This window comes from Papilio machaon, chromosome 3 (genome assembly GCF_912999745.1).
Source record: "Papilio machaon chromosome 3, ilPapMach1.1, whole genome shotgun sequence".
NCBI lineage: Eukaryota > Metazoa > Arthropoda > Insecta > Lepidoptera > Papilionidae > Papilio > Papilio machaon.
The window spans coordinates 7,229,755-7,252,020 of NC_059988.1; the positions used below are offsets into that span (position 1 = coordinate 7,229,755).

A 22,266-nucleotide genomic window follows, 5' to 3' on the forward strand; every position below is an offset into this window, starting at 1 on the left:
TTTTTGTTAGTTACTCATGTCTATAAACCGCTGTAGAGCAGATGCAGATAGAACTTGCAACTGCAATGTATGGCCCTTTGGAACGATTTCAGTTCCAGTATGTATATATATATGTATTATCTATGGATAGTGGCGCCCTTCTTTATATTCTATTATTCAACAACGAAACTAAACTTAACTAGATTTGTATATTCGTAATATAAACAAGCTAATAGTGGGATTTGAAAAAATATATACAAATCAGACATATTTCATGTTCTTAACTGCTGATTGGTGAGGTGTTGAAAGTTTCCGGTCCTCCTCCCATTAATAATTTTCAACATCTGGCTTATTTTCTCACTTTACACTGGCAGCACTAGTGAATTTTTCTTAATAACAACATGGCATTCTGGTAGTCCGCCATTTTCTTTGTATAGCCATTTCATTTATTTAGTGAGATGGAGAATTGAAGATTTCAAAGTGAGATAGAAAGATAATTTAAATTCTGATATGGTACATTTTCTTTCAAATTGGAAACAGATTTTATAAAACTACTATAAGAGGTAGGACATACTATAAGAAGAGACACATTGGTGTATAGAATTATCACACGTTTAGATAAACGTTGCATTTTGTCACTCAAATACAGAAATGAATATTACAATGGCGTCTGTCGTTTACTTGAAGCGCGTCTATAGATAGTCCGTCATCCTTTTCTTACATATATCGACGCTGTTCACAGAGACACTGCTTTCATCGACGAATGATCTTTTACGAGCAGAGTAGACTGATAAGATATATCCCCCGTTACCTTCGCACTTTATGTTTTGGAGTTTCTCTTTCGTGTGGACAATTAGCCGCGCTTTTAAATTTTCTTTGAACATGTTAAGATATTTCGTTGGAAATATCGCAATAGTGCTGCTACGCTAACTTATTCTACTTTTGCGCTATTTTGGTTTAGATAAGCCTTGTGATGAAATTATAACAGAAGATGTTCACGACGAATACTGTGCAAGCCGGTAGTGTTCCGACCCTGCAGTATCAAGAGCATCCAACTCAAAAATCACAAGGAAAAAACATGGAAAATGTACAACAAAAGAATGCACAACAGACTCAGCAGACACAACAGGTAATGTTTGAAACTATTGTAAGATGAGTAAATAGAAGTATGTAGCAAGTGTAAAATTTGATTTTTTCTGTATTCTGAATTGTATTTGTCAATAACTTCTTTATTACGTAAAAGTATTTTTTAATTCATTGTCATTAATTTTCATTATTCAATCTATTGTGTACTAAGAGATTTGCCATTGCACCTGTTTTAATAAAACCATACAATACTATGTAATGAAACTTTAAACAATGTAAATATTTTGCAATTTAATTTTTCTTATTTAAAATATGAAAAACTTTATTTTCAGGAATTTCCAACATTTTGTTACACAACCAATGTTAATATGATAGGAAAAATTGGCACAGGAACAACTACAGGTGCTGGTGGGGTTACGGGTGGAGTAAACATAGCGCAATTGACAACAAGTGATGATAAGACTTGTTATATAGCTCAGCCTTTCTCCTACAATTATGCCTTAGTTAACCAGATGCAAATTGCACCAAATGGAATCCAGAATACCATATCTAATATAAGCTTTAAATGTGATGTCTGCGGTCTGATGTTTGGACATTTGACTCTCCTTAATGCTCATAAAAGAATACATGCACAGGATACAGGTAAGACTTATTACCCTTAGTACAATTATTAAATCCTTATTGCAAATAAGTATTACGCTAGTAGTAGAAGGGTATGGTTACGGCAACTTCATGATTACACAAATTTTATTTAATTAATTAAGAAACGGCTTAACTCACGTTTGACGTTTCATGATTTCTCACGAAAGTTTAAACAATTCCAATTTTATTTGTTACACTATGTAGAGTTGATATGAAATATTATATAAACATAATTAATTTGTACTAAAATGATAGAAAGTTCTTTTTTAATCAATCAGGCATTAACTATGACACCCATTTAGAAAATTATAAGTTCGCAAATTTAAAAACTGAAGACAATTATTTTAATAAGGCAACTATCCCATAGTGTTTTTTTTTACATTATAAGGTGGCAAATAGGTAAGTGGCCACCTGAATTCTCCGAAATAGTGAAGTGACCAATACAATGCACATTTACAATGATTTCTAACACTTCAAAATGGAAAAGAAAAATACTTGTGTTCCAGATAACAACATAACAGTGGTGGCGACAGGTGTCAGTACAGCTAATGAAGTTACAATGCCACCACACATACAAATTATATCTTCTGACCCAGCTGACCAGACACAACATCAAGTGCATATACAAGAGAGTAAGTATATACTATGTTAATATATATTTTTATTCAAATTCAATGATAATGAGAAATTATAATAAACCAATCTTAACAATTTTTGATTTTTTATTTATTTATTTAAGCTTTATTTTCCACTTAACAATAAAAATAAATATAAAACAAATTATGTTAACTAGTTTGTGTGTTTTGTTATGTGGCCCCTTATTGGGTAAAAGCCTCCTCCATCCTCTTCCATCTTTCTCTGTCCTTGGCCAAATGCATCCAACTTGTTCCAGCAGTCATTATGAAAATACGACCCATCTTTTCTTTTGTCTCCCCACACTTCGTTTTCCTTTTGAACTTTAAACAATTTTTGATTTATAAGGCTGTAATCATACGCTACTTGAAAATAAATGTTTCGTCAGATGTTTGTATCATCAATTTTAACACTGAACAACTGAACATATCAAAATAAATAGATAGACAATTTTATATGTGACGTATCTTTTCAGCAAAACCTGTAATAATAGATAAGGTCCAGAAGTGTATCACATGTGGAGGTCCAATAAATAACAATCCCAAAAGAAAAGGTCCGAAGCTTATAAGGTGTGAAAATTGCATCGCACAGGATTCTGTTGATCAACAGAGAAATAGTCAATGTGAGTGTTTTTGCTTATTAGAAATTCTTCAAACCGGGAATTACACTACATTGTCCTCGCTATGGACATTACAAACTGGCCTAATTAGCTCAGTATATAATTACTATATTGGTACAATATTTAATATAGAGTGATTGCTTATTTTCCATTGCTCTTGGTAAAAAATTCACAAATCATAAGTAATCTTACTAATATTAAAAATGTAAACGTTTATGCGGACGGAGTCGCGGGACGACTAGTATGTTTATAAATTTAAGTGTTTATTAGAAATTATCCAAATTATGTTGTACAATTTATTGAAAATTTTGATATAAATTAGCTGAATTACACTAAATTATGTTATGAATACAGTATTTAACATTGTCAGTGAGCTCAACACAATTATTGGTGTCGTCGGATGACAACGTAAAGTTTGAAGTAAGCGGTGTGACCACAGTGCAGTCCGGTGCCGACCCATTGGACACGAATCAGGCCAATCATCAGACACAGCAGCCGCAGAAACCTTGTATGTATTAAAAAGTTGAAATATACAGTCTAACCTTGTTCAGCGAGAAACCTTTATAACCGTAAGCGAGAACCTCGAGAAACATCTATATGCAAAATAAATATCGTTGTCTGTGGGACTTTCTCTTATCCAGGTTTAACTGTACATATTTTTTTATTCTTTTCTTTCTAATGGGATGAAAGGCATTGGGTTAAAAGAAGTAGGTAAAATTAACTGAAAAAGTAATTTCAAAAAGTAGTTACCAAGACAGAAAAAGCTTTAAATTAGAAGACTGTCAGTTATCAACTATAAGCAAAACTGGTATTCCCCATTTGTAATGAGCTGATAGAAATTACCACTAACTACCTTAGAGTGTTCCTCTGAGGGGTTACAGAAACGTTTTTGAGAGATTGTATGTATAGTCTTCTATATTCATAATGATTTCTTGTATTTTTATAACACTATTTTAAAAATGAAACCTTTTATCAGTACCAGGACATCATCCTGTGAAGAAAAGAACGTTGGCTTCAGTCACGAAATGTCAGAACTGTAACGGTTCAGGAATAATATTCATAGGCGGCAATAAGAATAAACATAGTCAAGCTGATATGGACAAACGTTTCCACTGCAACATATGCGGAGGTTCCTTCTCGAGGTACTCCTCCCTCTGGTCCCACAAGAAGTTGCATTCCGGAGAGAAGAATTTCAAATGTGGGATCTGTGGGATAGCCTTCGCTAAAGCGGTCTACCTTAAAAACCACTCTAGGATACATACAGGAGAAAAACCTTATAGGTCAGTAAGATTTTTTTTATCGTCCATAATTCTCTTCAGAAAAGTACGACCTAAGATTCGATTTTGTCCAGTACTTCATCAATTTCTGTATAAATCTCTACTCAGTTGAACTTGTCTTATTAAAATTTCTAGCTTAGATCATGCTCTACAATGTCTTTTCTGCTTTCTGATTTTGACAGTTTGTGTTAATGTTTTGCTTACAATCTTGCTAATATTATAAGTGTGAATTTTTTTTTTAATTTCGCGCGAACAGAGTCGCGGGCGACAGCTTGTTGTGGAATAAATTGAAATTAATTGTTTCCATTACAGATGTAGTACATGTGGTATGCAATTCTCTCAATCTCCGCATTTGAAAAATCATGAAAGAACACATTCAGGAGAGAAACCTTATGTTTGCGAGGTAAGTTCAAAAATTCAATCGAACCTAGATAAGTGAGAGGAAGGGATCGTGACATTTTTTTAGCTTAAGTTTCTCTCTAACCCGAGTTCTTACTTAAGGAGATTGTCTGTCTGGACCAGTCAATGACACTCGTTTATACATATATCGAAGTTACTTCTACTTATGTAGATGTATCTCGCTTATCCATGTTCTAAATTCTAAAGAAATCAGTATTCTTTTTTTTATAAGCTCAAAATCTTGAATAAGTTGCTTTAACATAGATTTTTTTAAAGTGCACTTTACATATGTTGAATCTCATGATAATATGTGAGGTTGTATTAACAAAAATTTAATGATAATTACAAATGTTAGGAAATAGTTTTATTGTTCTTATCTGTAGTCTGATTTCTGATACCATACTTCTTACTAATATTATAATTGCGAATGTTTAGATGGATGGATGGAATGGTTTGAAGGTATCTCCAGAACGGCTGAACGGATCTTGATGAAATTTGGCTCAGATATAGAACATAGTCTGGAAAAACACATATTAAGTTTTCTTTTTAATTCCGCGCGGACGGATTCGCAGGCGACAGCTAGTTTTACTATAAATGTTTAATTGGCTACAGGTGTGTGACAAAGGGTTCGCGAGACATGCCACGCTGTGGAATCATCGACGCATTCACACCGGCGAGAAACCATACAAGTTAGTGCATTTCACTGTATTCACCTTAATCTCATACATTATTCTTTACGTGTTCACAATAATATCATTTTAAAAAGAAATCTGCGATGAAATCTAGCTATGATTATTATCTTAGTTATTTACTATGTCTCAATTTAACTATGTTAGCTTATTTATTTATAATATATTTTTAGCGACTTGCTTGTTGCTTTTTATGATAGTACAACTTTATATATTTAATTAATGTTTTTTACGATGTTAGTCGGAGCCAACTTCACTTCAGTGGTCATTTCGCTAAAAAAAAGCGAATTAGTTCCATTTTATTTGTTATCTTCAGTGTGATGTTGGAGCTGCAATGTAATAATGTATGTATATTTAGTCAACAAAATGTATTGTACAGATGTGATACTTGCGGCTCAGCGTTCAGTCAGGCGGCACATCTCAAGAACCACGCCAAAGTACACTCGGGCGAGAAACCCTTCAAGTGCGACATATGCACCGCAGCATTCGCTGACAGGTTCGCACTCAAGAGACACAGGGGCATCCACGATAAATATGGTGAGTTGAAAATCCGGACCCGATTTTTTTTATATTACAAGGTGGCAAACCAGCAAGTGGCCACATGAATTCGCCGAAATGACAAAGCGACCACTGCCCACAGACATTCGCAATTGCAGATGTGTTGCCTTCCCTCAATCAAAGGAAATATAATATATATAAATCAAAATAGAATATAATAAATAGATAAATAGATAATAGAATATAATAAATATAAATCAAAATAGAATATTTAACCTTCCTATACATCTCCCTTCCCATCCTTTCTTTATAAGAAAAGGGGTGGGAAGGGAAAGAGGTCTGAAATGAGGCCTGCGGCACGACACTCATCAGACGAACCGCGTAATTGCTTCCACTTCACGCATGTCTTCTGTGTGGTCGTGGTATTTCACCGGGCGAGATCAACGAAAATAGTTACATCTCTTAAGATATGTTATTTGGTCACATCTGTATTAGTCAGTAAGTTGTTAAATTAATAAAATGTAAGTAATTTAAAAGTGGTCCAGCTTCAAATAAAAGATGATCTCAATCGATGATAAGAAGCAGTCTGTGACCCTTATCTTTTGTACAGGTCAAACGACTCCATTGCCTTCGCGGGTGCAGCTGAACCAGCAGGAACAAGGAAGTCAGCAAACAAGTGAGTCGCAAAATCTGCAGCCCGTCGTCGAAATAGAAATCCGCCCAGACCAAACACTTTGAGTCTAGCACACATTACTTACAACCTTTTCACAAATAAAGGCTAAAAACCGTGAAATTCCACTGTGCTGACACTTGTACTGACTAGTTTTATCTCTGTTTTGTTAATGGGAATGATGTCAAAACAAGTTTCACAGCAGTGGAAACCCACATTATTTGTGTTATATGGTCAAGTGTAAATAGAAGTTGTTAAAGGGTACTACATGTTACTTAATTTTTAATTAAAATAATGTGCACAGTGCAGTTGTCACTGCCATTATGTTTAAGTGTGAGTTGATATAACTCATGGTTCTTTTTCCCAAAAGTGATCTATAGTGTACTAGTAAAGACAATAGTAGACTTAATGCAACGAAAACCTACTCTTGGATGTGACCAGAAAATAAAAAATTTGGATGGAGATGTAAGTATTAAATCGAGGAATTTACAAAAAAAAGTAAAAGAGCAATAAATTAGGTGGTAAGTGGGAATACCACTAGAGGGTTTACAACACATCAAGAATTAAATTAAGGGGATTTTATCACTTTATAATGTGGTTCGGAAATTATGTTAGATAAAAATTATTTTGAATGTTCTGCTATACTAACCAAAAGAAAGAAAGCATGAAAATAGGTTTTCTATAAACAAGTGAATTTAAACCATAATTCAATAATGCAATGAAGCAAGGCATTTGATCAATAAACTAACTTTCAACTTTACACATACAAGAACTTAAAAGTTCTCCCAAGAAGCACTAAGTAAATTACAATCAAGTAATCCTATAAAGAATGGACTTGTTCCAACCAATCTATTTATATTGAGATCATTGGCTGTGGAATAAGCAACATAGTATTTTTGTATTATGCTGTTATAAGAGCTAATAATTTTGTTGTAATTTTTTTTCACACATTTGTAAATAAATTTTGCCGTGACACTATTATTCTTTATGTGATTTAGTCGTTTAGCATATCTTATGAATTAAGGTATTTTATTTATAATGGATGGGTTGATTTTGCTAAATACTGTTTAATTTCTTTTTATTTCTACTACATTGTATGTACATTATTTTATATAATTATTTTTAAAGGACTTATACATAGGTTATTCAAAGAATATTGTATTTAGTGAACACAACTCATCCAAATATGATTTCTGCGTCAAAATGATGCTTTTTGTAAGTTAGATGGTAAGGTTTTTAAATATGGAAATTATATGATAGAAAAAGTGTTGTAAGAATGTTTTGTTTTATTTATATTCAACTAGTTGTCGCAGGCGACTCCGTCCACCTAGAATAAAACAAAAAATAGCCCACATGTTCTTCTAGACATAGAACATAGTTCTACCTCTGTGCTTAATTTCATTGAACAAACATCCACTCCATTCCATCCATACATCAAAATTAATGAAACTTCAAATAGTAACTGTGAACCTATTTATCGCAGTAAGATAACTTTATCTCTGAAAATATTTAACTAGTTTACCAAATTCCAGTAATACTTTCTACCCACTACAATAATAAACATTGAAAATTATGCAGGTAGTGCAGCACTATAGTTTTCTAATGTCAGAATGTATAACAGCTATAGAAATGAAAATATGGACATTGATGAATATGTTTAAAAAAACTGTGTACCCCAAAAACAATTTTTTACCAACATAAACTTGGATGAAATAAAGATGGAAATTGATATGTATGATCAATTTTAATAGTTATGACATAAACACTTTATTTAGCTTTTCATAAATGTATTTGCTATACCTAATTAAATCAAATGATCACATCAGAAATATTGTGAATTAATTTTTAATTTGAATGCTAATACTGCATTTGTCACTTTAGGGAAGTTATAAAAATACAATTGGTATAAATTTAACTTTTATTCTTTATCACAATTAAATAAACATATTACATATATATATGGAGTATAACATATTGGAACAATTACTCGTAGACCCAATTTTCGGCAGCGGGAGTCCATCCAACAAGTTCCTTCTCAGTAAACCATAAACCGATTTCTTTGTTGGCCGAATCAACGCTGTCGGAACCGTGAATTATATTACGACCGACTTCAATGCAAAGATCGCCACGGATGGTACCAGGTTGCGAGTCAGCTGGGTTCGTTGCACCCAACATTTGACGACCGGTTTTCACCACATTAAGTCCCTCCCATACCATCGGGACCACTGGGCCGGAACTCATATACTTCACTAGTCCAGGGAAGAAGGGTCTGGAAGATAAGTCGCTGTAATGGTTCTGTAGAAGTTCTTCAGATGGCCATACGAATTTCAGGGCGACCAGCTTGAAACCTTTCTTCTCGAAACGCTTGATGATTGTACCGACAAGTCCACGTTGGACACCGTCTGGTTTTACCATAATAAAGGTTCTTTCACGTGGCTCAGCCATATTTTAATTTCTTTTGAAGGTTAGGCGATCAATTTAAGAAATGCTGTAGTACCGGTGTGTGCGGCGTGTCGCTGTCGAAGATCACAAAGAGACGGAAAAGACACTAGAGTAGAGGAGCGAGCGAACGAATCGATGAAGGTGAAGGACAAATTAGGGATGTCTACGTATGTGTCTATGATCTTTAAAACTATTAGTGCGGTTTCAATATTGTCTTAAATGAAAAATACGTGATTTTCTAGGAAAGAGAAATTAAGGCCAGCATTAATAATTAAAGGTATACGTGTTCATATCAGCTATGAACAGTTCGGGTCAACTGTTCAGTGACACACGAGTTCAACCGTTGAGCTGTGGCTCAATTACTCGCAGTTCGCAGCTCGAAACGAAAATCACAACTCTAAGGTTCAAATTGAGTTGTGAGCCGGATCACTGATCTGCTTTACACTTTTCAGACTTTTTTTTAATATGTAGCTATACCGGGACACCAAACTCATATTTTTGATACTTTTCATCCGTTAGTTTCCGTTTAACGTACTTACGTATAGAACACGGGTGAATATATTCGAATAATGTAGACAGTGCTGCCAATGCTACAGTTACTGTGTTCTACAGCTTGGGCTACAAAGTCTACGGCCGACGGCATTAACCCTACGACCTTCAAAATCTACAGCTTTTCGAAAATTGGCAGTATTTAACTGTGTCCGTGCGCAGTTAAAACAACTTAGTAATGAGCCTATATGTTCTTTCAGACTATGTTCTACATCTGTGTCAACTTATTACTTAGGGGTATGAAATGATAGTAACCGATTCTCAGACTTACTGAAGATGCATATAAAATTTCATATAAACGGTCAAGACGTTTCGGAGAAGTAGAGTAACTAACATTGTGACAGAATTTTATATAAGATTTTGCTTTTTATATGCAATACTGAAAAACTTTCTTAACATGAGATATTGTAGAAGTCAGTAGAAAGCTAGAAAACATCACTGACGAATATTGGTATTGTACTCAGAAATTTGTACGCACCACTGAATGAATCGATCAATCCTTATCGCAATTAGAAACAATGTTTTACGATCGCTTGTTCATTATGATTTCCGTAAACAATGAGACAATATTATTTTTTTCTCTGAATGCGACTTCTATCCGTGAAATTAAATTCATTAGTACAATAGTACGATCAAATCTTTCGGAGTGCACAATGCTATCATGTTTCGATTACACAATTCAAATTGCTTTGTATACGGTAAGTTAAAATAATCTCAACATTTTTATATTAAAGCTTATTAATATTTTTCTATTACAGTTCAATTAATTGAATTAAATAAAATAATTGTATGTCCTTTTAATAAGAGGGATTCACCGTTCTATTTTGTTTAGTTTCATAGGTACTTATACGAAATATATTAATATTAATGGCCAATTTTTAGATCCATGCTGTAAATTCCTTGTCCATATTGAACAGTCCTGGGTACGTCATGGACAATAGTGGATCGGAAGCTGAAGTTACAAGTCTTTTATCATCAAAATCCTACGTGCCCAAGGATCGGGACTTACCAAAGACGCTCGTAAAGAACATTGGTAAGGAATGAAAATTATATGTGCATCCGACGGAGCTCTTTTTTATTTTGCTAATTTGCTTATTATTTGCTAAAGGTAAAAGAAGAAATATAAAAAGCTTTATTAAATTAAGTTTATATAAGATCTAAATTTATTTAATTTGTTTTATTTTAGAAAATGATGGAACTTATATTCTATCAAAGTTATCAGATGATCAGTTAATCAAATTGTTAAGTGAACAGCCAACAAAAAATGAATATTATCTGAGCGATCTCATCAAATTAGCTGTTGGTAATACCGCCAAGGACGACAATAAAATGATTCCTGACTTGACGAAAAGTAAAGTACGTGACAATATGTTGAACAATGGTTTTGAAATGCAATCCAACGTTAAAAATCGATTTCGGACAGTAGAAAAGCCAACAATTGATAAAGCCCAGTCTGCTTATTTTAGACTAGAAAATAAAGAAGTTGATCCATATCATGTAAAGAACGAAGCTGATTACGCCGCTTTCCAGAAGATAAACAACTTGTTGTATAGTCGACCTCAAGTTGACGAATTGAGTGAAGAAGATGAAGAGAAGAAAGAATTACTTTTCGATGTTTTAGTGGCACAACTAAAGTCTCTATGTTGTAAAAAATCGAAGAAAAAAAAGAAAAACAAGAAGCAATACCTAAACCAATTTTTACCACGAGCACCTATATCGAAAATGTATGCAGAAGATTTAAAGCCACCTCAGTCGCTCAATGAATACATGTTTTTAATAATGAATGAAGAAGTTCGAGGCAATGGTAGTGAAGAACTATTATCGGTGGATCCTGAAAGCCTAGAGAAAAATAGCAGTGTTTTACTATTAGGTCCTATAACAACACCCTTATCCGATAATCAGTTAAAAACAGTTGTAAGTATTACTTGGAAAAAATTAAAAGCAAAAATTGTTATATAAATGAAATTAACTATCATAATATATTTTCAGATGACGAGAATTTCTAATGAATTATCGAAGCAAGAATACGTCCCCCTTCTACAGCAACTGGCGGAGGGTTCAGTCAGCAGTGGACATTTAAACTTATTAAAAAACGTTATGCACAGTCCACTAACTAGGCGTTACATAAAACCCCATAGGTGTAATCATCAATCTAAACTTGCAAAAGTATATGGAGGCCCAAAATGGATAATTTGTACAGGTTATTTGAATATTAATACACCAAGTTTATACGATTAGAACAATCAACGAAAATGTGACGTCTTTTAATAGTTTTATAGCTTTAAAGATATCTTTATTGGAAAAGCGTATTAAACGGAAAACATGCTGGACAAGATTTAAAGAGTTTTATTCTACCCTTATATTGCAGCATAAGGGTAGCCCGACCTGTACATTATGTAGACTTTAATCATGCTAATAGTAAAGACGTAATTAAATGTAATTTAAAGTTTTACGTTTATGTGGGTGCTAGTTAAATTTACGTTTCTTTTTTTAAAGTAAAGCTTATGTTTGAAGTTTTGGCAAAAAGCTCCCCATCTATTGCTAATACTTTTTTAACAATGTCATTTTGACAACTGTACAATATGGCAACTGACAACTGACAGAGAGCCTAATAAACAAATATATCAATTTTGATATTTTTACACTAAAATATTGTGGATTTGGTAAAACAGTATAAGAAAATAAACGTATACGAGTATCGCGTACTGGATTGTTAGCTTAATAAACAACTGAAGCCAAATTTCGCGACAAAATTTGCAAAATAAATTAATTTGATGTTTTTGGAAGAAATAGAGCCTAAATCGTTTAACGCCGTATTAATTCTTCTAGTACTATGTTATTATTACCAATAACCAACAGGGTTGTTTTGATTTACCCCTAAATAATTGAGTGTGTTTACATAGTAATAGGAATATTAGCATGCCACAATCGGTAGGCGTTAATAATGAAATTGTTAGATGCGATTGGGTGACTAAAGATCCACTATACATAGAGTACCATGACAGTGAATGGGGTGAACCAATATACGATAATAATGGACTTTTCGAAATGTTATGTTTAGAAGGACAACAAGCTGGCTTGTCTTGGATAACAATATTGAAAAAGAGAGAAAAATATAAGCAATCATTTCATAATTTCAACCCTAATAAAATCTCAAAAATGTCAGAGACAGCAGTACTAAAATTACTAAATGATCCAGGAATTGTTAGACACAAAGGGAAATTAACAGCTATTAAACATAATTCCGATTGTTACCTGGCTATGGAAAATAATGGAGAAGATTTCTCTAATTTTATTTGGAGTTTTGTGGGACACAAGCCTATTATTAATAATTGGGAAAATGTAAAAGAAGTTCCAACTGAAACAGATATTTCCAAAGATCTTTCTAAAGCATTAAAAAAAAGAGGATTTAAGTTTGTGGGATCTACTACTTGTTATGCTTTTATGCAAGCTTGTGGTCTTGTGAATGATCATATTGTTAGTTGTTATTGTAGAAATAGAGATAACAACTTGTTCAATTAGTTTATTATTTATTTCTAATTTTTGTGTGTTAAATATTGGTAAAATAATTAGTTTGCTATTTAAGATATGATAAGATACATCAGCTCTTCAGATATATTTATAAGTACTACATACAATACATCATGGTTATTGAATTACAGCTTTTATTTTTTATAGTTTCCTGCAAGTCATTCTAATTTCCGGTATGTCATAAAGGTTTTACTTTTTTGTGGGTAACTGATGTGATGAAAAGGGATATTCGATCCAGGAGCTTAAGATCGATTTTAGTGCTGGGTTGGAATACATGCCTTGTTATAGCTTGACCAGTAATATAAAAACTCGCCGTACTTCGAAAAATATGAAACTAATTTGCGTATATTAAAGAGTGATGTCATAAAGAAATCGATTGAAGCGTCCCCAGACAAGGAGTTTCTTTATGTTTGTTAGACCCATAAATAGTATTATAAACTAAACTGTATTGTAAAATTTTGCATATCTTGTGTGCGCGTAAAATTTATTTTATTAGGTGGGTCGGATAACAGTCTTCTATATTTTTTACTTTTAGACCGTATTATTTACTCTACAACTGTTTTTATTCTATGTCCTGCAATGATGTCAACTTGTCCTAAAGGTCTATGTTACCAGGTCATAAAATAAAAAAAAACAACTTGTCAGTGTAAATGTCAAGATTGTTTTGAATTTTAAAAACTGCAGATGTTAGTCGCCTAAATAAACATAAAATTCCTCGATTCTCATTAGAAAAAAAATGAACATTCCCTTCCCAGTTTTGTTGCCGCGCCTCATCGATTCCAAGTGGTTTAACGCCGATAGTCCTTGCGATGAAGACGCAGAATTGACAAGTTTAGAACAAGCGAATCAACATTGGGTAAGAATCTTTTGTTGGATAAAAACATTTAGATTTGAAGCCAAAAATCCCTATATATGATACATAGATAATGCTGATTTCTGTATATTGACCTATTGGGAATTTTAAATATGTATTTCAGTTAAGTTCTATTGGACAACAATATATGAAAAGAGCCCCCTTAGGGAAAACAGAACCCGAGCCAATGGAAGAAGAAGCGGATACTGATGAAGAAGAAGGTATCTCAAATTTATGTAATAATTTTAATAAGGCAATGAAAAACAATTAATTTATAGGTTATTTAATTTTATTTATTTATATTGTAAATAAACTATGTGCCCAATTTGCCACAGGAAATGATGAAACAGATGAATCTGAGGACTCCCATGATGAAGATGAGGAAGAAGAATTACAAACAACATATTCACCACCAAGAAATAACAATGAACTGGAACCAGACAGCTTAGATGATGTTAATGAAGCATCCGAAACCAACACATCAGACCAAAGTGCGATGTGGCCAATTCAGTAGCGTAAGGATAAATTATACAAATTAAAAATGTACTGATGAAACTAGGCAATAAACATTTTTATTTAATTGTCAGAAAGGGTCTTTTTCAAACAAATTTTTTCAACAAGTATTGAAATAATCATATTTATAATTATTTTCTCTTTGTTTTAGGAATTCTATCTTTACATCAAGATAGTTAAAAATTTGCAATCAATGTGGAGTAACTGATGAAATGTTGACACAATCATCCACAGCAATGATTAAGTTGTGTGATTACATTATCAAAGTAGTTTTTTAATTATTGCAGTGTATTTTAATGTGTAATTAACAGAAATTAAAAAAGAAAAATTGTTATTCATTTACTATGTAAAAAATATTATATGCAACTGGATATTGTTTGTGGGTTGACTGCTGTGGTACTTGTTGACACATATTTTCATCTCTCACAATCTCTTTGATCAAACAGAGACAACAATATGTCGACGCTGGAAAGCATAAACACTGTAACCCTTGAAATCGCGAATATATTTTTCACACGTTAATAATTTCAAACATTATTAAACGATAATTATTTTATTATAGGTTAGCACAAACTACACAACATTGCTATGCTTGTAGGCGTATCAGCTCACGAGTTATGATTTTTTGGCTCTCCCGTAAAGTTCATACTTTCGGGGTTACAGCGTTTACGCTTTCCAGCGTCGATGTGTTAAAGGAGAGTCATTGCAATTAAAAGCCATAATGATACAGTTACCTGGAAGTGATGTGGAAATTTAGTGACAAGGTTTTTTTTTAAACCACTAAATTTAAAATGTTAACTACAACTGCTGCTAGAAGAATGATTGTCTGAAAACTGTCTAAAATATATACATATATTAAAAGAGACACTTTTTGCAGTTTTACTCATTCTATTTGAATTACTAAAGATACATAGAAATGAAAGTGTTAAATTTAATTCCATTACATCATAACAGATATCAATATTAAAGAAGGTTAAAAGAAGAGGGTATTTTTTAGTTTAAATTATTTAATTTCGCTGATTACAACAAAATTGTATCATTTTATGATAAATACATATAAAAAAAATACAGTTAAAATACTCTTTATGACTAAACATACAATATTTAAAATAAGACAAGCAATGTTATTAAGGTTGGATAAATTTTCATGATAAAAAAAATACATTATTTTAAAAAATTTAAACCTTTTTTAAGACTACTTGTCATCAGAGAGAAATTTTCTCTAAGCTAAAGCAAAATTACATATTTTACAATCATTCAGTCTCATTACAGTTTTATTTCTTATTCAAAAGTAGAGATAGAAATGAATAACATAAGGCAAATGGTAACAAACAAAATTTGGCTTTTTCAAGCATCACCTATATGAAAATTAATACATAAAAGAAAAACTTTACTATAAAACCTACCTTATTTCCACATAATAACAATCATGCAATTATAACTCTTTTAATTTGTTGCTTAACTGTGGTATAAATAAAAAAATGATGAGAGACTATTTAAAAAGTAGTGTACCAATTTCTACAATTTAATTTACTTTTAATATTTAATAAATATTATTTTATTGCATTTAATTGATTTCACATTTCTCTTGTTTATAATAATTTGTGTATGGAGTTTTTTAATTTAGATTTTGTTGTCATTAAGGAAAACCAATTTTTTTTCCGTCCATGGCGCATGCTATAGTCTTTCGACCATACTGCCTAGCTTTCGTAGAATAAGGAAAATCAAGTGAATAATTTCAATTCACTGTTTAGATAACATTTGTAACATCAATAACAACATTAACTATTCTAGTCAACAAAGGGACGATATTGTCTTTAGGGATGATTGTCCATTTCTTTGCCAAGCATTTTTCAACACTTGAATGTGTTATTTTGCGTTCTGAAATAAGAAATATTTTTCAAGTAAAAATAATTATAAATTAATCATGAAACATCATGAGGACGGGCGAGGGTACTAAAATATCAACGTATATTTGTTTTCTAACTGACAATGTCAATGTAATGAATTAATATTTTACAAAAAGTGGTTAGAAATGGGGGGGGGGGGGGAATTTATCCAAAACCTCTCACAGATCACCAGAGAGGTGATGGGGTTTAAAAGTTGCTAAAAAACACAGGATTAATGGACAGCCCTTTATAGGATTTAGGTTCTTCAACATTTCAGATATCATGAAGCAGACTCAGTGGTTAAACATATTAAACTGTTAGTTTCCTTTGCTGAAACGTAATTCTTGTTATCTTTATTTTTTATAGACATTGAGAAGAATGAAAAATGAAATTTTGTATAGGGTATTAACTATGAAAGCCCATGGTTAAAATATTTACATTCTCACCTGAACATTTTGCCATATTGAGAGTGAAAAGTATAGCACTTTTCTTGACTAGAGGATTAAATTCGTCACAATAATAATGGAAAGCCATTGCAAGTGATGACGGCACTTCGTCAACATCTGTGACTAACATAACACCAGTCTTTGTAACATCATTTCTATACCTTTCAATAAGTTCACTATGGACTTTCATATCAAGTTTATTGCTATCCACAATAACATGGTTATGAATATTACTGTCATTGCCTGGAAAAGATAAAAATTTATTAAGTACTATGGTTGGTGATGTCAAAATTAAAGGTCAATGTTTAACTTATGATATATGTTGATGAGTGTATTTTGATTTAGACTGGAGACATCTTATCTATATATATAAAAGAAAGTAGTGTTAGTTACACTCAAGATCGGTCAAACTGATTTAGCTAAAAATTGATGGGGAGGTAGCTTAGAACTAGGAGACGGAAATAAGAACTTTTTTTATCTTGTGTGCATTTTTTTTTCGCGCGGACGGAGTCGCGGGTAAAAGCTAGTCTGTAATGATAATGACAGCATGCAGTTCTCACACAAAATTGAACTCAAAAAATATAACTAAATATTTGCAAAATGTATAAAACTCACTATTTCTTAACAATTTACTTACGAAGATATCTGGCTGTATTGAAGGCAACATCGTTCATAAATTGATTAAAATTTGCTCGGTTAAAATTATTATTATCACTATTATATGTAAATATAAGTGACGCCACATCTTGTTTCTGAAATGTTGTGGAAATAACTGTAAAAAGAAAAATTGTAGTATGTAATTATCATTGTTACTTTTGTATTATTTATTATTTAATAACATTTAAATATGTTTGTTTACCTGATTGTATCTGCAGTATGGAGTTGTAGTTGACTTTGTATTTTTTACCTAAATAACCTATATCACTATAAAATTTACTTTCATCATATATATTTTGATTTTGCCTAACAATATTGGAAGCACTGTGGAAATAGAGCAAATATGTAATTGCTATAATGCAAACAAAAACTGCTCCAATGATAAAAACTGAATTATTTTTGGACTCTTTCTCATCAATATTGGATGGCTCAAAGGAGTCTTCTATGTATGAGTCACATGAATTTCTGCAATGGTAAAATATAGATTTTTTATATTAGAAGATAAACAATATCCATCCATCCATCCATTCAGTCTCGTAATACCCACTGCTGGGCATAGGCCTCCCACAAAGATTGCCACAATGATCGGTTCTGTGCAACCCGCATCCAGGATACTCACACAACCTTGACCATATCATCAGTCCATCTTGGGTGAGGCCTGCTCACGCTGCGTCGACCTGTATGTGGCCGCCATTCTAGTACTTATAAACAATATATTGCCACCTAATTAAATATGACAGTGTAATAATACTCCAGGGATAAAATAAGAACTACCAATAAAACATACCTATGAAAAAATGTACTCTAAGCAATTAGTATGGCTAACAGTCATACAATTTCATATCTATTTTTATTTTCAAATAATCTTTCAAATATGAATTTCAGTCCTCTGGTGGTATTTATGTATATAGCATTGCTGTCATATGCAACCATTTATCATAGCATGTTTCTAATATTAATTTCCATGCATAGTTATTTCAATAAATAAATATTAATTAAAAGAATATGTATTTAAGATTAAAACAACCTCACATCTGTTGTACTTCATTCTTAATATTATTACAAACTCTTTCTATTCTGAAAATAATAAATTTAAATTCCTTACTCTCTTTCTCTCTCGTCATCATCAGTAAATTCATCAGAAATGGAACTGTGGTTTCGTATTTCTACAGGGTGGAGATACCTGCTAAAAAAAAATTAATTCAAATAAAAAACAATGAAATTCTGATAGAAGTCAAACATTTAACTTGTGTATGTAATCCCAGGAATCTTAACATGCAAATTGCTCCTTTCTATAGCTAACTATAGAGGCATAGCACTGAATAAAATTAATAATTTCACTTGATCACCTGGGATTATACACATAATTACTTTATTTGCTTTCAGTTACATCACTTGGGGAATCAATATAGCAATCTATCTTAACTTTAAGTTCTTGCCAATTTATTTTAAATTATAAAATTTAACACTTAGTATAGAGCATGGCTGGAACGCAATTTACCTCTGAATGTTATCAACTTCATCAATATCCTCATCATCATCAATCGACGAGGACCTATTAATTCGGTTCCTTTCTCTTCTCGGTATTCTATCGTTGATATTCTGGACTCCGTACCTCACCATTATAAATACTTGAACCCAATAATAACTGGGATTGAATTTGTGTTTTTGCTAGTTAGTTTAAGTGATTAAAAATCGTAATTCGACTAAGTTATATTTTTAAATAGTTATTATTGTATATTAATTTAGAATGTAAAATGGAACTGTAGATAAATCTAAATGTAGATGTAAATAAAGTTTACAAATCTTGGCAAATCTCAAATTCATTCTACAACCGATGACACTGACATTGACAGATATTCGATTTGCCTTGTTCTAGGATATAATGTACTACTTTAATGTAGATAATACATTTAAATATTGGACTTTAATAAATAATAATTTAACGCTGGATATAGGTGGGCCATTTTAATAGATCACATTTGAAACTTCATCAAAATCTAATAACGTAACCTTGTGACGGTGAATAAAATTTTTTTTTTGAAGTTAGAACTGCACAATTGCTTACCGCTATCTCCAAATGGCTGGGACGATTTTGACGGGACTTTCACTGCAAGGTAGCTGTCCACATTATAAAATGCTAGCTATTGTCCGCGACTCCGTCCGCGCGGAATTTACAATAAAATTTTATTTGTAGCCTATGTGTCTTTCCAGACTATGCTCTACATCTATGCCACATTTCATCAAGACCCGTTGAGCCGTTCCGGAGATACCTTCAAACAAACATCCATTCATCCATCTATCTAAACATTCGCATTTATAATATTAGTAAGTTTTTTTCTATTTTGCGCTGACAAAGTCGCGGGCCACTGTTTGTTAGTATAATAATTTGAATACTTTGCGTTAACTTGTTGGCTTTACACATTTTTTTACACACATTTACACATGTTATGCAGGCCATCGACGCTATGGTTTTACAAATGTTTTTGCAGTGGTTTGGCATGATAGTTTCAACCTTTCAGGCGTGACCGAGTTTTATAGTACCCATAACTGTATAGGTCTGGTCTTAAGTACCTCGGTTCAGTCATTCAATACGACAGTGGTATTGTTTGGGGCGTGAAGAGCCGAATAAATGTAGGTTGGATGAAATGGCGATAGGGTACTGATATGACTTGTGATCCAAGAATGCTTAAGTCGATCTTGAGACCTGTCGTAGTGTATAGATTTGAATGTTGGGCCACAAAAGTTTCGTATGAAAGGAGATTGCTTATAGCTGAGATGTATGTGTTAAGATGTGTTGTGTGACAATTAGAAATAGAGTTAAGAATGTATATATTAGAGGAAGATTGAAAGTAGCGCCAATGATGGAGTAATTGAGAAGCAAAGAGTTAGAGTGGTATGGTCATATTATGTGGAGACGACGATCACATAAATAAGAAAGTAACGAGATTGAATGTGGACGGCGACAAGGAAGACCGAATAAAGTATGGATGGATTGTGTGAAAGAGAATATGTGTAAGAAGGGAGTGTATTCCGATAAGGTGGCCGATAGAGATGTACATCATGTGCCAATTTCCCGTGGGATCAAGGGCAGATTAATGATGTTTCCTACTCAGTTTTTCTTGTATAAAGTAAATGATCATGGATTTTTCATATACTCTCTGATAGTAGATTTACCGTGGGATTCTAAAACCGAAATCTTTGTATAAAACATATCGCCATCCTTGTCATTATCTTTGACTTAACAGCGATAATAATAAGTTTTAAAGGGAGAATTTGATTTCAGAAACCCAAGGTTAATTCCGTGAGTCCGAGTTCGATCTCCGCCTATACCAATTTTTTTTATATTTTTGAATTCTATATGTACATTTATCTGGAACAGTGAAGGAAAACATCATAATGCATCCTGAAATAAGTTGCGAAAAAATAAGTTATCCGCACTGGGACAACGTTATTGTCTAGTCACCCCTGTCTTGAGTAGGCTCCTGACCCTTCGTTGGGGACATATTTGCTACTAAACTTATTAGTTTTAAAACAAAATAAAATGTTACTAGTCATCATAGGAAAAATATAACAAATAAAATTTATTGAGAAATTTATTAAAATACTATGAATGCAAAATTTTAAAGAACCAATTTAAATTTAAAGGTAAGTTATAATAGTTACTAAATATAAAAGAATAACTTTCAATGGCCATCTCTGAGCCGAATTTCTGTTAGTGCTGGTCAATACATGAGCCGTCTGTCGAAGAATCGGCTTTGCAGGATATATTTGCATGGCCACTGCTTCATGCTCTTCGTTCGTTTTAATTCTTTCATTTAGCCATGCTTTAAAAGCGTAGGATGGTAGAAAGTCAATCATGAATTTGTTAATGGAATAACGTGATGTAATTTCTCTAGTACAGTCACTTTGACCTTTGACAACCACGCCGACAAGTTGATGATCAAAAATCACTGGTCCACCAATATCTTTAAAACAGGTCAGTATTTTGGTTTCTACGCAATCAAGATAAGCACTAAAATAGTGTTCGTTAGATGCTGATCGCCGCTCTAAGCCAACGAACTGTAACTCTTTTTCAACGCCAGAATCAGTATTTAAACCAAATCCGAAAGCTTCTACGTCTATGAGTTGATCTCCAGTTGTCATATTACTCAGGCCAAGTTTCGAAACAAATGATGTATTATGCTTCTCAGTATATACAAGACCAACATCCTTTCCTGCTCCAGCTCCAGAATATGTAGGATATTTTTCAGATTTTATTATATGCAGAAGAACAGATGTATTGTCTCTTTTAGCTGTAGTTGTATTCAGTAAGATGTAATTTATTGGCTTCTGAATACACTGAGCAGATGTAAGAACAAGTCCGTTAGACACGATGGCTCCAGAGCACAAGTATTCATTCTGCTGAGACATTATAGCGGCCATAAAAGGAAATTGCTTAGCAAATGCTGATCGTACCTCGTGCATTTGGCTGTTTTGTCTTCTGGTACATGTAGCGTTGTTTTGATCGGTTTCATAAGGAACATCCATTGATTCATCTTTACCGTCATCATTTGAATCTCCATTGTCGTCTCTATTTTCGTATACGCTTTTTTTTACATTTTCACTAGAACAAACGTCTGTATAATTTAGAAGAAATAAAATAAATACCAATAAACGTAATGAAATAACTTCTTTTATCATTATAATCAAGAAAAACTTGTAAGAGTTTACGAATAGATTTGAAATTCTGTTTTCACTTCTTTTCTCGTAATTTCTTTTTTTTTATAAACACTTAAAGCCGTATAACCAGTCTCATTTGAAAATAAATCATAAATTCTCTAAGAAGAAATAACAGATGTCATTTAATTTGCGCGCTCATTAACTACAAGACTTTGTAAGACTGATTTAAGAT

The 22,266-nt window shown here is 32.6% G+C and overlaps 7 protein-coding genes across 10 annotated transcripts; 4 read left to right on the forward strand and 3 right to left on the reverse strand.

Annotated features, from left to right (window-relative positions):
* The first annotated feature begins 406 nt into the window (after window positions 1–406).
* Window positions 407–7,425, forward strand: LOC106719628 (zinc finger protein 665). 3 transcript variants are annotated; one of them, XM_045686189.1, is made up of 11 exons: window positions 407–492; window positions 941–1,108; window positions 1,398–1,707; window positions 2,214–2,339; window positions 2,816–2,962; window positions 3,330–3,467; window positions 3,936–4,239; window positions 4,549–4,639; window positions 5,248–5,324; window positions 5,704–5,861; window positions 6,433–7,425. In XM_045686189.1, exons 2-11 carry the CDS (start codon window positions 971–973, stop codon window positions 6,558–6,560), a joined length of 1,617 nt encoding a protein of 538 aa, XP_045542145.1. In that variant the 5' UTR covers window positions 407–492; window positions 941–970; the 3' UTR covers window positions 6,561–7,425. The 3 variants fall into 3 exon arrangements, with proteins under 3 accessions (XP_045542145.1, XP_045542138.1, XP_045542144.1); XM_045686182.1 differs by lacking the exon at window positions 407–492 and adding an exon at window positions 506–542; XM_045686188.1 differs by lacking the exon at window positions 407–492 and having other exon boundaries at window positions 551–1,108.
* A 988-nt stretch (window positions 7,426–8,413) lies between these two features.
* On the reverse strand, window positions 8,414–9,045 carry LOC106719622 (nucleoside diphosphate kinase). The gene has a single exon (XM_014513996.2). The coding sequence runs from the start codon at window positions 8,935–8,937 to the stop codon at window positions 8,476–8,478; it is 462 nt and encodes a 153-aa protein (XP_014369482.2). The 5' UTR covers window positions 8,938–9,045; the 3' UTR covers window positions 8,414–8,475.
* An 832-nt stretch (window positions 9,046–9,877) lies between these two features.
* On the forward strand, window positions 9,878–11,812 carry LOC106719604. Its single transcript, XM_014513976.2, has 4 exons — window positions 9,878–10,181; window positions 10,366–10,516; window positions 10,670–11,397; window positions 11,473–11,812. Exons 1-4 carry the CDS (start codon window positions 10,002–10,004, stop codon window positions 11,719–11,721), a joined length of 1,308 nt encoding a protein of 435 aa, XP_014369462.2. The 5' UTR covers window positions 9,878–10,001; the 3' UTR covers window positions 11,722–11,812.
* Window positions 11,813–12,086: 274 nt separating this feature from the next.
* Window positions 12,087–13,307, forward strand: LOC106719571 (DNA-3-methyladenine glycosylase 1-like). The gene is made up of 2 exons (XM_014513933.2): window positions 12,087–12,995; window positions 13,253–13,307. The coding sequence occupies exons 1-2, from the start codon at window positions 12,403–12,405 to the stop codon at window positions 13,305–13,307; spliced, it is 648 nt and encodes a 215-aa protein (XP_014369419.2). The 5' UTR covers window positions 12,087–12,402.
* Window positions 13,308–13,692: 385 nt separating this feature from the next.
* LOC106719626 (anaphase-promoting complex subunit 15B) lies at window positions 13,693–14,876 on the forward strand. Of its 2 annotated transcripts, XM_014514002.2 has the most exons (4): window positions 13,693–13,870; window positions 13,992–14,088; window positions 14,203–14,382; window positions 14,532–14,876. In XM_014514002.2, the coding sequence occupies exons 1-3, from the start codon at window positions 13,751–13,753 to the stop codon at window positions 14,379–14,381; spliced, it is 396 nt and encodes a 131-aa protein (XP_014369488.1). In that variant the 5' UTR covers window positions 13,693–13,750; the 3' UTR covers window position 14,382; window positions 14,532–14,876. The 2 variants fall into 2 exon arrangements, with proteins under 2 accessions (XP_014369488.1, XP_014369487.1); XM_014514001.2 differs by lacking the exon at window positions 14,532–14,876 and having other exon boundaries at window positions 14,203–14,431.
* Window positions 14,877–15,985: 1,109 nt separating this feature from the next.
* On the reverse strand, window positions 15,986–19,176 carry LOC106719609. The gene is made up of 6 exons (XM_014513983.2): window positions 18,874–19,176; window positions 18,478–18,558; window positions 17,575–17,837; window positions 17,353–17,487; window positions 16,716–16,958; window positions 15,986–16,261 (listed from the first exon to the last, which is right to left on the reverse strand). Exons 1-6 carry the CDS (start codon window positions 18,993–18,995, stop codon window positions 16,131–16,133), a joined length of 975 nt encoding a protein of 324 aa, XP_014369469.2. The 5' UTR covers window positions 18,996–19,176; the 3' UTR covers window positions 15,986–16,130.
* Window positions 19,177–21,014: 1,838 nt separating this feature from the next.
* On the reverse strand, window positions 21,015–22,089 carry LOC106719570 (mast cell protease 3). The gene has a single exon (XM_014513932.2). It carries the CDS (start codon window positions 22,053–22,055, stop codon window positions 21,015–21,017), a length of 1,041 nt encoding a protein of 346 aa, XP_014369418.2. The 5' UTR covers window positions 22,056–22,089.
* Between the last annotated feature and the right edge of the window lie 177 nt (window positions 22,090–22,266).

Excerpts from the sequence above, each read along its gene's own strand:
- LOC106719622 (XM_014513996.2), bottom strand. The coding sequence starts at position 8,937 with ATGGCTGAGCCACGTGAAAGAACCTTTATTATGGTAAAACCAGACGGT.
- LOC106719571 (XM_014513933.2), top strand. The coding sequence starts at position 12,403 with ATGCCACAATCGGTAGGCGTTAATAATGAAATTGTTAGATGCGATTGG. Across the intron at positions 12,996-13,252 it reads AGAAATAGAGATAACAACTT|GAGCTTAAGATCGATTTTAG; the intron begins GTTCAATTAGTT and ends TATTCGATCCAG.
- LOC106719626 (XM_014514002.2), top strand. The coding sequence starts at position 13,751 with ATGAACATTCCCTTCCCAGTTTTGTTGCCGCGCCTCATCGATTCCAAG. Across the intron at positions 13,871-13,991 it reads AACAAGCGAATCAACATTGG|TTAAGTTCTATTGGACAACA; the intron begins GTAAGAATCTTT and ends TATGTATTTCAG. Across the intron at positions 14,089-14,202 it reads GGATACTGATGAAGAAGAAG|GAAATGATGAAACAGATGAA; the intron begins GTATCTCAAATT and ends AATTTGCCACAG.
- LOC106719604 (XM_014513976.2), top strand. The coding sequence starts at position 10,002 with ATGTTTTACGATCGCTTGTTCATTATGATTTCCGTAAACAATGAGACA. Across the intron at positions 10,182-10,365 it reads TTCAAATTGCTTTGTATACG|ATCCATGCTGTAAATTCCTT; the intron begins GTAAGTTAAAAT and ends GCCAATTTTTAG. Across the intron at positions 11,398-11,472 it reads ATAATCAGTTAAAAACAGTT|ATGACGAGAATTTCTAATGA; the intron begins GTAAGTATTACT and ends ATATATTTTCAG.
- LOC106719570 (XM_014513932.2), bottom strand. The coding sequence starts at position 22,055 with ATGATAAAAGAAGTTATTTCATTACGTTTATTGGTATTTATTTTATTT.
- LOC106719609 (XM_014513983.2), bottom strand. The coding sequence starts at position 18,995 with ATGGTGAGGTACGGAGTCCAGAATATCAACGATAGAATACCGAGAAGA. Across the intron at positions 18,559-18,873 it reads GAAGTTGATAACATTCAGAG|CAGGTATCTCCACCCTGTAG; the intron begins GTAAATTGCGTT and ends ATTTTTTTTTAG. Across the intron at positions 16,959-17,352 it reads CAATACAGCCAGATATCTTC|GCAATGACAGTAATATTCAT; the intron begins GTAAGTAAATTG and ends TATCTTTTCCAG.
- LOC106719628 (XM_045686189.1), top strand. The coding sequence starts at position 971 with ATGTTCACGACGAATACTGTGCAAGCCGGTAGTGTTCCGACCCTGCAG. Across the intron at positions 1,109-1,397 it reads AGACTCAGCAGACACAACAG|GAATTTCCAACATTTTGTTA; the intron begins GTAATGTTTGAA and ends CTTTATTTTCAG. Across the intron at positions 5,862-6,432 it reads GGGCATCCACGATAAATATG|GTCAAACGACTCCATTGCCT; the intron begins GTGAGTTGAAAA and ends TCTTTTGTACAG.